The 14,891-nt window shown below is 31.9% G+C and overlaps 1 protein-coding gene across 14 annotated transcripts in view; it reads right to left on the bottom strand.

Annotated features, from left to right (window-relative positions):
• LOC113519265 (multiple C2 and transmembrane domain-containing protein) overlaps positions 1 to 14,891 on the bottom strand; it is a 163,619-nt gene that overhangs the window by 32,593 nt on the left and 116,135 nt on the right. For 10 of the 14 annotated variants that reach the window (XM_052902024.1, XM_052902034.1, XM_052902028.1 and 7 more), the window contains 4 exons: positions 12,533 to 12,633; positions 8,598 to 8,709; positions 6,622 to 6,776; positions 4,032 to 4,223 (listed from right to left, as the gene is read on the bottom strand). In XM_052902024.1, the coding sequence (XP_052757984.1) occupies positions 4,032 to 4,223; positions 6,622 to 6,776; positions 8,598 to 8,709; positions 12,533 to 12,633 (560 nt within the window). Of the gene's footprint in view, positions 1 to 2,984; positions 3,246 to 4,031; positions 4,224 to 6,621; positions 6,777 to 8,597; positions 8,710 to 12,532; positions 12,634 to 14,891 lie in introns of those variants that run through there. The other 4 variants (XM_052902025.1, XM_052902037.1, XM_052902035.1 and 1 more) reach the window with 4 other exon arrangements.

Raw genomic sequence — 14,891 nt, 5'->3', positions numbered from 1 at the left:
GCGATAAGACCGCCCATTGTTTTCTTAGTGTAATATTTTCTTATAATTGTTTGTATTTATAATAAATTTACTATTGTAATCTTATGGAGGAAACAATAAAGAGTATCTATCTATTTATCTAATAAATCTGCTAACTCAAACAAGCCAAGAACGTTTTGTTTTCATTTTTTATTTGTTAAAGATCTTTAATGCGGCTAATTATACTATAATTGGGTGTTACATCAGTGATAATTACATTTGAATTCAGCAAATTTATTTGTTTACTTTCAATGTCTGTTAATGTCTGTAAGTATACTCGTATGTGGTTACGTCATAATTTTTTTTATGAATTTTAAACGTTTTCATGTGAGTTTAAATTATAGGGCAATATTAGTTCAATAAAAAATAAGTTAGAAGCATTAATATGATAAGAAAATTAATATCGTATTTAATCTCGATTTTTAAAAAATCTAATAGTTTTTTTTTTTTAATAATATGTAATGTATGTTACTCGGTGATAATGTAGCTTTCTCTACAAGTAAAGGAATTTTCAAAATTAGTTGTTATTTTTTCTAGCTTTGATGATTTTATTTTTTGTATATTTGTATATAATGTATCCATTATATATAAACATACAAAAAATAAAATAATTTCTTTTTTTAATATTAGTATAGAAAAAATATGACTACTGTATTGGTATCCTATTAAGGTATATAATGGATATCATAATAAGAGATATGTCAATTATTTAAAAAAAATATTTTTCGCATTCATTTCAGTTCGCTATCAGATCTATTTTTAAATAAAAATGAAGCAGTAGTATACAATTGTTTAAGTTATTTTTTTTAAATCGACAAATAATACAAACGATGCCATATTTCAATACCAATGCTTTCAAAAAAAGTAATGCCTGACAATATGCTATTTTTTTTATATTCTTGTGAAATGCGTTTTCATTCCTTTTATGTATTGAATTTTTATGACGTGGCTCGTGTAAATTTGACCAACGCAAAAGTTTTCGCTATTTCGGCGCCGGAATAATTCGACCTTATGCCAACCATACTATTTCACATCGCGCACAACGTCCTGAACTCATCATAGGGGCCATCTAGGGTTGTCGACAATATTTAAAAAGCACCCAAGTATTCGTAAGAATAAAAACAAGTGAATTATAAATTTTCGCAGTATAAGTGCCGAATGGTTAACACTAAGCTCCGAGCAACTAATAACTTGCCTAAAGATGCTTCGTTTAGAGGTGAATCACGTGTCGCAAAACGTGAGTGAACAAAATGGCAGGCGGGGATTGACGGTAAAATAATTATGAATTTGTTTATATAGATTTACTCGAATAATCAGTAAGCTAAGGTGACCATACAAATTAAATAGCACGGAATCGTACCTTATGGGAGTCTATGGAAAAGGCCATAAACTATGATGAAGGCTAAAGCTAAAATGATATTTATGACACAAAAATAGTCGCAGTATTAGGAATAATTGATTCATACGAACCACACGAAGACAGTTTATTATTTCACTGATTTTTCATGAAATATCTTTATTTAATAAATGGTATTTATACAATAGTGTACGTCAAGAGTGTACGATTGAAGAGAGAGAGATACAATATTTATTATACATATGGTCTGTCCTTCTTTTTCGGACGTTATTAGTAGCCATTGTATATTATCTATACAAAATTTCATAACTTTTTAAATTATGTTAGAAACTAACTTCAATCATTAATCAAACACTTGAATGAGAATACTTTAATTTTGTAATAAACGAGCATATTATGCTACATTTTTTTTATTAATTAATGAAAAAAGCATATTCATTTTCATTTTATTGTCAACCCTAATCCTGCAGCACGATCCACTACGCAATCAGAAGAGAAACAGTCCCGACGTAGATAAAATTTACGAAACTGGAAACTCGCAATGCCAAACAAAGCTGACTGTGCAACTGTTACCAAGTAAGTACTTTTACTTTTTTTTTCTTAGTCTACACTAATTGCCAGTATCTGGTATTTTGTTATGTAAACTCCTTTAATTTGGGGGGAAAGGGATTGTTAGTAATGGAGACTGAGAATCCCATTGCTAGCAATATACCGCGAGCAGGGCGACCTCCTCGCGGTCCTCTCTTGAAACTATCATGGTTAATTCCAGATGAATTCATCATGATAGGCTAACTGGTCTGTTTTCATTTTCATCAATCACCCTTCACTGGTGCTCCGCCAGCGCAGTTAGCGCAGGCGGGGTTACCATACCATTTTCACTCATCAAAAAAAAACTTTTAATTCCCTTTGCAAAATTAGGGGCGTCAAAATTTAAATTCTTTATTTGGGTAACTGTGTGTGGCATCATAGTTTTCAAACGGATGGACCTACATCCAATTTGTTTTTCTTTTTATTTGAAGAATAATTGAAACATGTTTTAAGGTCTCAATAGACATATTTATAGGTTGAAAATAGTGGAGATTAAACTATCTATATTGGTTAGCACCAGAGATACATACCTATCATTTTAAATATTACAACTAAAACCTCGAGTTTGGAAAATAATGGTTTATTTAACAAACATACATATTAATTCATTGATATATCCAAAATTGAATAAAAACAGATTATTATAGGGGGAGGGGGGAGGGGTAATTTATGGTAAAAAAAATTATTAAATTTAAGGGGTAATTAATGGTAAAAAAAATTATTAAATACTTTAATAATTTTTTTTTACCATAAATTTTCAGCGTTGTCCTTACTATTTATCGTAGATTTTTATGTCTTTGATTTATACAAAGTAATAAATTTAAAATTTTTGTATTATCGATTTTTTACTAATCTATACCTATATTGTTGATATTCTAAATAAATCTATTTTTTTAAGAACCAAGTACGGTGTTGTTGTTACGTTTCTACCTAACAATAGTGTATGTACTTTAATAAAAAAGAAAAAACATAAAAGAAATAACACAATCCGTAATTCACTGTTTCGCAAGTAAACACAGACACAGGTAAAGAAACTTTTTCCAAATCACAAACACTGGCCGGTTACGACGGTTAAAAATAAAAATGTAAAAATCTTAAAAACAAAACATTAGAGTAAAACACTGTTTCCAGCCAGTTCGAAATTAATTTGTTTACTTTAAAACGGAGTTTTGTTTGTTTAATTCACAATGTGGTGAGGTCACTTTTTTTAAGACGTAAACGCGTGCACTCCTTACGTACAGAGTTTAACTACTGATTCATTGAGGTTATGTTGGCTAATGCATACTGTACTGTAGATTATGGAGGGTAAACCGGCGTGACGTGAGAATCATTATTTAAATAGGTATCTACTATAGACGTGTAATTAATATGTTTCATTTATGTGTTAAGTTTGATTTTGTATTATTCTTTGAAAGTGATTTAAAATTCTTACAGCTTATTTTGTATACACCTCAACTATATTCGTAATTTCGTAGGTCGTTACTAATCATATCGCGCTAGTATAGGTAGTACCCATCTACTAGTACATATTGTTATACTTAGTACTTTGAATAACAGTTGGAAAGCATACCTACTTACGTTAATTTCGTTTTGTATTCAGGTTTTCTTTTATTTAAAAAAAAAGTAAATCTAACGATAATATAACAAAAAAAAAACTGGATTCAATATTTATTTAATGATAAACAAATATATACCTACATTAACTTGCTCAAATAGTATAAAAACAAAGTATTATTAGAATTATGTACTGGTTATACATATATAGGTAAGTACTTTATTATCAACATAACCTTGTAGTTCAATAATTATGACATAATGTATAACATATAACTAACAATACCTTACATAATTTGTATTGAAGAAGTAAGAATACAGAATAACTACTACTTTTCTTTTTAGGATATCCTAAGAGGTGTCTAAGAGCATCAATCGTCAGTACAAACAGAAAACCAGCAATAAAACTTTATACCAAGCCATTTGGTCGACTTAGAAATAGTTGATTAGAATCACCAATTTATAGAGGAGACCTCTACCTAGCAGTGAGACATTAATGAGCTATTTATCTTACCTGTTCTTTGTCTTCTTGCGACTTTGGCCAAAGCGTGACATTCAAAACGATCTCGCCCATATCCTGATGGGGCTTGTTCTGATCCCGAAGGCACAGCACCAGGTCTTGAGAACGGCCCAGCTCTAACGCGGTCAGGTCTATTTGGCAGGAACCCATGAAATCGTCTTGAAGACCCCAGTCGTAATCGAATACCTGTAAAAGATAAAACCTTTTTATACTGTTTTCAACAAAGCAAGTACATTTTGCTTTAGAATAAAGAAAATTTAATCGTGAACACACACCCAGACACACGCTCACATGTACAGGCAACCATGCACACTCATACTTACACATGTACACAGATCCACGTACACGCACACGCACACATACACTTGCATTCACTCTCACACAGACACACACACACACACATGCACAGTCGCACTTACATACACAAAACCAATAATAAACGCGAGATATTTGAAATCTATACAATTTTGCTTCGCAACATGTAATTTTTACTCCGTAAAGAAAAACAGCTACAATTTCACAAAACTAATACGAGACCACGGGTACACGTCACAACTACTAGTAAAACCCTTTAGTAAGGGGAGGAACTATATTTAGCAGTGAACAGTCAAAAGATGATATGATGTATATGAGGACCAATTTGGAAATAAACTCCATCAGTATAAAATCAGCGATACAGTTTAAAAAAAAAATCAGGTAGAAATCACCTATATTAAAAACCTTATTCTTTTATAAGTTGCTTTATAAAACGAATGAATATCTGTCTATTTTTTCTTTGTATTACAAATTCCTGTGATAAATTTAACAGTTTCAATTGTAACCTATAAAACCTTTAAAACTAGGCCTTGTACAAACTCCCTTTTAAATTGGTTAATGAATGGGGCACTCGAAAAGATTAAATGGCATTCGGATACAGGAAATTTAGTGTTGCCCAATGAATGGATATAACAGTCGATTATGTACTCGACTTTAATTATAGTATATTTCAATTGAATTTAATAAAAATGTAAACAAAGAAATAATTGACCCGATCATAAGACAGCATTCTGCTGTCCATGTAGTACAAATAAAAAAAAAAAAATAATTGATTAAATGTTTTTGTGATAATTTTGACAGAACTTAGATACAACTAGATAACATGGATAGCAAGCACTGAAACTACTCTTAACGACACATAACTTTGTTTTGAAGTTTCTAGCCACATAATCCAAATTATCAATACATACAACCAACCATCAATGTAGCTATAATTGGATCAATTATAATCATTCGTTGTATACACGTATATATAATATTATATACATAATCGATCAAATTACTTAACTCTTCATACGAAATTGTCGATTCCGAGATGCCTCTAAATATATCTTTAAAATTAGGGTTTTAGTTTGATACATATTATAGCGAAATCATCATTTTGAGGATCAATATGATCTAAATTTCTAATAGATTTAAGTTAATATCATTATAAATTTACTTTATGATAAAGGTTCTTAAAAAAGTTGCAAAATTATCAAATTAAAATATTAGAGATGGATTTAGAATAATGGGGCCTTAGAATCGAGTCCATTATCGATTTATTGATAATCGACAAGTAGACAGCACTAGCGAGGATGGGACACATTTGGTTTGAAGACACTATGTAACACTCCAAATGTCACGCCACAAATAAACTCGACATTTCGATCTAATTATCAGTTCATTTATGTACGAATAAATTTAATGTAAAACTATAGTTATATTTTATATCTAATATCAGAATTTGGATGTAATGACTTTGATAGATGAAAAAATAAGTAGTAAATAATTATAAATAATCATGAGCCTTGACTGAGAAAATTATAATAAAAATCTATTATATCTATGTAATAATTTTATCCAAATTTGTTCACCTATAAAGAGTACTGAAAACTCCTGTTTGAAATTGTTTAAATATATAAATATTCTTATCTTAAAGTATCTTTTTTTTTAAAGAATTTTTTTTATACCACGAAGGTGGCAAAGAAAACAGTCCGTCTGATGGTAAACGGTCACTGTAGCCTATATACGCCTGCAATACTAGGGGTGTCACCTGGGCGTTGCCGACCCTGAATAACCCTTTGAAGAACCGCATACTGTAATCTTTAGGGAAAACCTCGGCAGGGAGCTTATTCTACATCCTGAGCATTCCCGGGAGAAAATTCCTTTAAAACCGCACTGTACGCGACTATTTACATTCAAGCATGTGAGCATGAATTCCCTGTCGATGACGAGCGGTGCGATGATAAAAGGTGGCTGTGGGCATCATTTCAAACAATTCCTCAGAACACAATCCGTTACACAAGCGGTAGAACAAAGGGAGGTAAAGTCGTCTTAGGCTAGAGCTTAATACCGCCTGTGTTGGATCTTGCTTGAGAGTGTCATCAAACAACTTGGTGGCCCACTTGATGGAAAGTAGCAATCGTTACCTATAGACATAGAGCACACCATGAACATTGCAAGATTTACTCTAACGCCTATGATATCCTTTATACGTTGTCATTTTTGAGGGTTTATATATATGAACAAGTATACATTATAAAAACCTGTTAAAAAACGAACTTACCTTCAACTGTACAGGTTGAAACGGATCCTCAATGGGCACAGTAAAGCATTCATCCCAAACGGGATTAAGGTCTCTGTACACGATCCTTGATTTATGCAGCAAACGACCTCCAACTTTGAACTTCACGTAGGGATCGCTGGTGCCTGACAACAAACCTGGTTTTGGACCCCACCAAACATTTAAGTTAGAAGAGGAAGAAGCAAACATAAAGTAAGAAAGTAACACTACAAATTATACAGCTATAGATGTCTAGGTCTCTTTCTCTCGCCTCAAATTCGATTTTTTTTTTTATTCCCTATTACCATAGAGTACTTATTCAAACAACTTTATCTGCTTTAAATATTTGTTCTTAATTACTGAAGCTACAATTTTAACGATTTAATCTGTTCTATGTATAATTAATTCTGTTTGAATATAGATAACTACTAAATCCCTTTCTTTGACTTTATCTACATAACAAATTAGATTTGTACCTGTTTAAACTTTTTTTTTTAAATCGAAACTACTAGGCGTAAGAACAAAATGTACCTAACGCTTTTTCTGTTAAAATAGTGATGTTACAATCTTTTATTCGAATTGAGAATAATCTTTGATATTTTGTTCTCAGATATAGTGGAATATATACATATATAAGTGTATATATATGTAACTTTAACAAATATAGTTAATTACATACGGCATAACCAATTAAATACCTGTGTTATGATTATATTATAATATTTATATCAATATGTTTGTACCTTATTATTATTTTGACCATATTAAGTACAACAGAAAAGGCGTAGAATTAATTACATACTTTTTTAATTGTATGTAATAATGTAAAAGATTTGAATTGTACATGAATGTACATATAAAATAAATATGTTTTTATATAAAATATTATATTTTAAATGTATGTATTATAATTTATTCGATATACTTTAAAGCAGAAGCGCTAGTATGCAAGAGAAACAAAATATAACATGCAAATTATAAAGATAAATATTCAATAAAAAGTATTTTAATTAATTATAAAAAAAAAAGTGTTGATCATGTGTGAGTGAAGTGATGTGAGTGAAATGATTTCTCTTTTTAAATTTATAATATTATATATTTATTTATATACGTAGCAAAATATTAGTGTACAAAGTAAACTATAATTATGTATAGCTTAAAAGTAAAGCACGGTGACATATAATCAGTTGGTGATTTTAATATACGTAAGTACATAATTTACACTGATGGTGCTTTATTTATTTTCGAAGCAATAAGCCTAAAGTTCACGCTTAGTTAAATGACCACAAAGTTATCATTACGTCAAATAACTAGGTAGACGTGGAGGTACTTTTACCATACTTTTATTTTCTTTTATTTAGTTATTATATTTTTGCCCGCTTCTTCGTGCCTACGGATTTCAGAAGTAGGAATGAAATAAATCATTTCTAGATAGTGTATCAGAACAAAACATATATTATTAAGTTCCAACTTCAGAAACATAATATTAAAAACCGCATTCAATTTGGTGTGGTTTTGCGTGATACCAGAACAAACATTCAGGTTGATAGATTTTCAGTGATTTATTATCGGTAGTAATAAAAAGAATTAAATTCCTAGCGTTTTTAAAATTTATTATGAGGCTTTTAGATGTTATTTATTCTTATACTACCATCTATATTGTCTTATTATTTTTTAACTTAGAAAAAATACATATATCTATTGAAGTGAACTTAGATTTAAACAATTTTATTATTTTTTTTTTATTATTTTGTCTCATTTTATTGCCCATTCGGAACTCAATTTCAATTAAGATAGCCAGTTATAAAAATTGCCACAATATGCCATAAATACCTGCAAAATTATATATTATTTTATAGATTTTATGAATGACTTTTTTTGCTTTTCAGTGCTGCAATAGCGTTTTATTGTGTGTTCAGTGTTTGTAGGTGCGTGTAATCATCTATGTCATAGATTCTATGACATATAACCAAACTCACCGTTCTTGTCCATAGCTACTAAATTTTGGCCTCTCTTCAAATGTATTCTAAATTGGAAGAACGCATGTTGCCTGAGTTGTTGCTCCCTAAGTTTCTGACCTTCGTCTGGTTCCTGGAATAAAATGAGACGTTATTCACACAAATACTCAAAGATATATAAAAAGAATATTCATTATTTAGAAAACGGCAAGAAAAAACATAGGTAACATAATTAATCAATCCGAGTGATGGAGGTAGCCTCGCCTCCTGTCACGTTAGATTCAGATAATTATGCTTTCAAGAAGAATCGCGGAAAGTCGACTGAACAGGGTATGCTGCTAGCAATGGAACTGGTAGTTGTAGGTTATGAATGTACCTATTTATTTTTATTTATCAAGAAAACCCTACAGCCAGCGTCTACCCACGAGACGATCTATGACAATGAAGCAAGACATATTTCAAAGGATCTTTATGTTTCTGTACTTACTTCGTTAGAGGCCTGGAGAAAATATATTAGAAATTATAAATATATAAAATAAAATATAAATAAATATATGTAGATAGGTAGTCATAATTTAGTGTGAATGACAAGTCACTAAATTATATTAAATTTAAATGTACGTATTCAACAAATGATGAAGTGATGAAGTATCAATGCAATTCTTCAATTCTTTTAAAGAAAAAATTGCCCTAATGTCAAAGGTTAACCAGTAGGTACATATTTAATTTCGATTAGCGCCTAAAAATTTTTCGTGAGCAAAATCTAAGCAGCAACTATTGATTTTGCTATGTAACAGGCGTTCTTAAAGTTATAACGGCACGCCTTCGGCTTTTATATTTAGGCTGTTAAAGCAACTTCCTCGAACCTAAAACTCTAAATTTACTAAACTTTTGTTGAGATTAGAACTTCAACAATGATCACATTTATTCCGTGTGTTGAGTATATGTAGATTCTTAGGTAGATACATATATACCCAGTTAATGTAGATACATAAGTATTGTTAAAGATGGCGTCTTTTCTAAGAACCGCCATTTAAGATAATACCGTATTTACCTATCTTTGCCGAGACTACAATGGCTGTGTAGGTTTCATTATGGATGTCGCAAGCTTAAATCCCTGTTAGAAACAGATTGAACTTTGCAACTTTTCGATTAGAAATGTGTCATATCTAAGTATGACAATTTTCGTCTTTTTTATGGAACTTGGGATGACAAACGAGCTGATGTCTTTTTTTTAAATGGATTCTAAAAAGAAGAAAGTTTTCAATTTCATTGTATTTTTATAAACAGTTTTAGAAATTTCTTTCTTTGTATGAAAGGATATACTTTCAGATTGGTGCCATAGAAATTTTATCAAACTCGATTCGATAGTTTGATTTTTAAATGAAAATAACTTAATTTTAGCTAAAATTAAAGTCTGCTCTTTTGTGGACCAATAACTACTTTTAAAATAGTTACAATTATTAGCTTAGGAGTATTGTTAAATCCATAATCACAAATTTAGTCTACCAATTATTTTTAATTTATTGAATTTCTTATTAGGGCAACCAACAAGACACTCAGTATGATTACAAATCAAGCAAATAGTTCAGGTATGTCAGTGTTAACTTAATGACTGGTTACCACGACATACATTTTATTTTTTAGAAGATTTTTTCTACAAGAAAAACCAAATCTTTATTTTAGTCAAAATAACATAAAAAGAATAAAATTTATTTAGACTTTATTATTATTCACAATTCTAGTTTGTAAATATGTAATGTCATTTAAAGGTGAGTCTGTTCGTTACGTCTTCGCTAATTGTCATTAAATTTAATACATTATTTAGTAGTTGTTATTAAAGGGGAGTATTTCAATCGAAGCATTTGGCATTCCATTGTCTACCTATCCTAATTGGAGACAGACGTGACAGATATGTATGTATGTATTTGGAATGAATAATTAACTATTTTTTGTTTTTGTTAATTAGTTTATTCTAGGTACTCTAGCGAAGTCGCGGATAAAAACTGGCATGGTAATAATGAAGTCCTTATAGTGTCTAATCAAATAAATTTTGAATATTTATAATATTATATATAGTTATTGAATTTTTATGATATTTAAAAAAAGGCAGTAAAATTAGTAGATGATTATCGGCAAAAGTGCTTATGAGCCGTTAAACAGTACAAGGTGCAATGTAACTTTTATTCTGTTTTTAAATTCGTTTCATGCTTTTTTTTTATAACACAAAAATACCAAAAAAGCATATAGTCCGTCTGATTATAAACGGCCATTGTAGCCTATGAACGCCTGCAACACTAGGATTACTTTCCTCTAAAATCAGATATAATAAAGAAAGTATGTACTAAGAAAAAAATTTTCTGTACTGTAATTGCAATCAACAGCTTTACTCAGTCAAAAAGGAAATAGCTAGCGCCTCGTCTTTTTAAAATCACTTAGGAAGCACTTTGCTTCCTCTCGCTCGCCCCTTCAATGTTACATGGCCGTCAATTCCTTATTTCTGCCCTCGAAATTAATACACTTACTATTCTTGCTGACTCTGACATCTACAAGTACCTATTTCATCATAGAATGATATAATAATAGTCTTATAGATTTTTTTTATACAACTTAGAATGGCACACAAGCTGACGGCCCACCTGATGGAAAGTGGTAAGTATACCCTGTTATGTCCATGGTACTGCTCATGTCTATAGGCGACGGTTACTAATTTCCATTAGGTGGTCCGTCAGCTTGTTTGCCATTCTAAGTTGTATAAAAAAAAGATAGAAGGACAAATTTGTATTTTATATTAGCTTTAATACACATTTTTAGGTATCTTGATAACCGAAGTAACACAACTATTATTGTAATATTCGTAGAGATATCTGATTTTATTAACATAATATATAACCTATGTTACTCACTCATAGTGTAGCTTTCTATAGGCGAAAGAATTTACAAAATCGGTCGAGTTCTTTTTGAGTTTATCCATTATAAAAAAATAATCATTTTTTCCTCTTTAAAATATTATTATATAGATAAACAAGTTAATTATTAATGATGATGAGATTTTTCAAAAATATGGATAAAAACGGAATGGTATCTTTGCCTGCGATATATTGGCGGAGTATTAGCGAGTGATGAGAGGTGAGGGTAAAGCTGACTTCAACCTAGATTAGTGATTAATTCGTGGATGTTAACCTAACAGGGTATATGTTACAAATAGACAAATATAGACCAATATTGAGTCGCTTCTTCAATACATATTCATCCCATCAGTCGTTAACTATAGACTCCCCATGAGGGGGGTTTTGCTAGTTGTCACTTTTGGCAAGCGGGTTGGCAACCACAGTTAGGATTTAGTGATGTTTTAATAGAGACACTGCTGTCATTAAGTTTCCTAAGTCGTCACTTACAACACCCATGGGAATGGAAAGGCTGGCCTATTCTATGTCGGTACCACATGGCAGTAATATATAAAAGTATAATTACAACCAAAACACCATTAAACAGTACAAACTAATACTATATAAACAGATTTTATAGAAATATCTGCACGGGTGTGCTGCAGAAATGCAAATTGGCTCATAGCTTAGTGCGGAATATTACTAACGGAGCAAAACACTGACTTTCAACTACAACTGTGAGAATGGGTACGAAATACTAGCAATATACTCAGACTAGCAATAGTGTTGCCAAATTTCATTACTAAAAATTTTTAAATGGGTATTAATGAAATGGTAACCTCACCTGTGCTATCGGTAAACTTTGGCAGGGCACCAGTGAAAGGTGAATATGAAAGCAGATTTCTTAGCCCATTGTGACGAATTCCACTGGAATTAACCACAATAGTTTTCAGGGGGAACCGTGTGGAGGTCGACCTCCACTATGTATTGCTAGTAATGGGGAAATTAGACCCCATTACTAACAATCTCTTTCACACTGACGATGAGATATGTCTATGAACATGTTACCAATTGGAGCAGCTCCGCAGGCGGCGGGCGCGGGTAATGCGCTGGTGTACCCGACGTGGACGGCGCTGGGTCGGTCGACACTTGTCTGCTATTTGATAGGTCTGCGGACAAAGGAATCATCGTCATCAGTCATTGTTTTCATCTTCATTACCATAATTACGTTAATAGTTCAATGCTGAATATGGGCCTCCCCTATAAAGTGGGATTTGCCAGTGCCACATTTAGCAGGCGGGCTGGCAACCGCAGTTAGACTTTTGGTGATGTTTTAAGAGAGACGCTGTTGCCTATCCCTCGACCGTTATCTCAGTCACTTCTCACGACAACCACAGAAAAAAAGGGATGGCCTATTCTATGCCAAGATCACATGGAACGGTCCGCATTATATAGAAATACTTCAATCATATTTTGGACAATGATAACTTAAAAATACCCATTTCAATTATACGTAATGTAGGACGGTAAAAATCCATTAGGCATTCAGTGTGAACGAAATGATTTTTCATCATTATTTGTGTGTATTTTAACCTCTCATTCTGGTCTGTTGGTGCTAATGCTAGATTGGAGCTTAAACAGGCTAGACTTGAAATCTGTTTTAAAATAGAATATAAACTATAGTATGAGGCAGTGGCGTAACTATACCATTTGGGGCCTGTGGCAAATTCTTTTGATGGGGCTCTATCAATAAAACAAAAAAAATATTTTCACGTAAAATAAAATACTCAGGTACAATGCAAAAAAAATCTGAGCTTGCGGCCTCTTGAGCCGGGGCCCTTTTGGGTCGGGGGTCCGTGGCGTTTTGCCAGCCCTGCCACCTTATTGCCACTGGTATGAGGTTCTTTAAAAAACGGATGAAGAGGTTTCATCAGGGCCGGTAATACATGCGTCCCTGATATTACATACGTTCGCATGCTACGGTAACCGCTTGCCATCAGATGGGCAACATGCTTGTTTGCCACCTCATTGTTATAAAAAAAAAAAAATACATTTTTGTGACTTTTGAGACAATCGAATTATCTTTAGGCTTACACATATTGTAAATACACTATCGGGACATAACGCGATAAAAATTTACCTGCAAATCTTTTAATTCGAATTAGAATCGATTGGTCAAATGGACGTTACTATTATATATATTTAATACTTGATTAGACGTATTCGGTGTGTTTCCGATTTGATCTCAAATCGATTGAGCTGGAAATCACCTCCCAGATTTAGCACAGCCGACGTCTATTCCATCATTTAGGTACATACTCGTATATAAAGATTATATAATATTGAACTTAATAGTAATAATATGGCGCTGAGTACTCTTGTGATAGCAATAAAACCCATATGTAGGTATATAATTTTTTTTTAATAAGTGAAAATGACATGTTAATTCTGCTTGCGCTATACTGGCGGGGTACCAATGAGAGGTGTTAGGTGAGGATGAAAAGACAGGTCAGTTCGTCCATCGTGACGAATTTAACGATAAATTAGTCACGATAATTTCCAGGTCCACCACGTGGAGGTCGACCTGATATATTGATAACAATGGTGACTAACCTCCCCATTACTAACAACGTATATAAATTAGTGGGAGTATAAACTAAAATATAGTAACTATATACCAAATACTTTGTGATTTAATTTTCTAACTAGCGATTCACTTGGCTTCATACGGGTAGATGGGTAGAACGATAAATTTAATACAGCCATATTACTCCTTGATACTTTATATTTATGTTCTAAAGGTAAAAGAATTTTTAAAATGGGTTAAGTATTTTTTGTTTATCCGTTACAAATAAACATACAAAAATCAAATCTTTTCTGTTCATAATATAAAATTAGTATAGACTAGTTGGATATACAAGTAAAGAAAATGTAACCTAATCTTTCTTTTACAGTACAAATATATGCAGATTTTTAAGTAATTTTTTTTTTTAAAGTGACGTATTGTATCGTTAAGAGAGTAAGTCTCTCTCTGGTAGACTTTGTACAAAAATTTTTTGCTTGGGCACTTCAGTCCGGATCGTGTTTTTACCGTGAAGCATGGCTGTGTTTCGATTTGAAGGGTGGAATATGGTAGTGAATTAACTGGGTACAGAGGAATAACACCTGAGTCCTCAGGAATGGCAACGCATGAAGGGGGGGAGGTATCATGAGCAAAACAATATACTCTGTTATGTCCATAGTACTGCTCATGTCTATAGGCGACGATTACCACTTTCCACCAGATTATCCGTCAACTTGTTTACCATTCTAAGTTGCAAAAAAAATATCGGTTATAGTTCAAATGTCTTAATATTGACATAATTATTGTTAAGTCGATTTCAATTTAAATTAATTCTTATATTTACGTTATGAAACTAACGACATG

This window comes from Galleria mellonella, unplaced genomic scaffold (genome assembly GCF_026898425.1).
Source record: "Galleria mellonella isolate WM207_F2 unplaced genomic scaffold, CSIRO_AGI_GalMel_v1 utg87, whole genome shotgun sequence".
Lineage (NCBI taxonomy): Eukaryota > Metazoa > Arthropoda > Insecta > Lepidoptera > Pyralidae > Galleria > Galleria mellonella.
The sequence above is the reverse complement of the archived record's forward strand: the minus strand, read 5'-3'. Positions and strand labels throughout refer to the sequence as shown.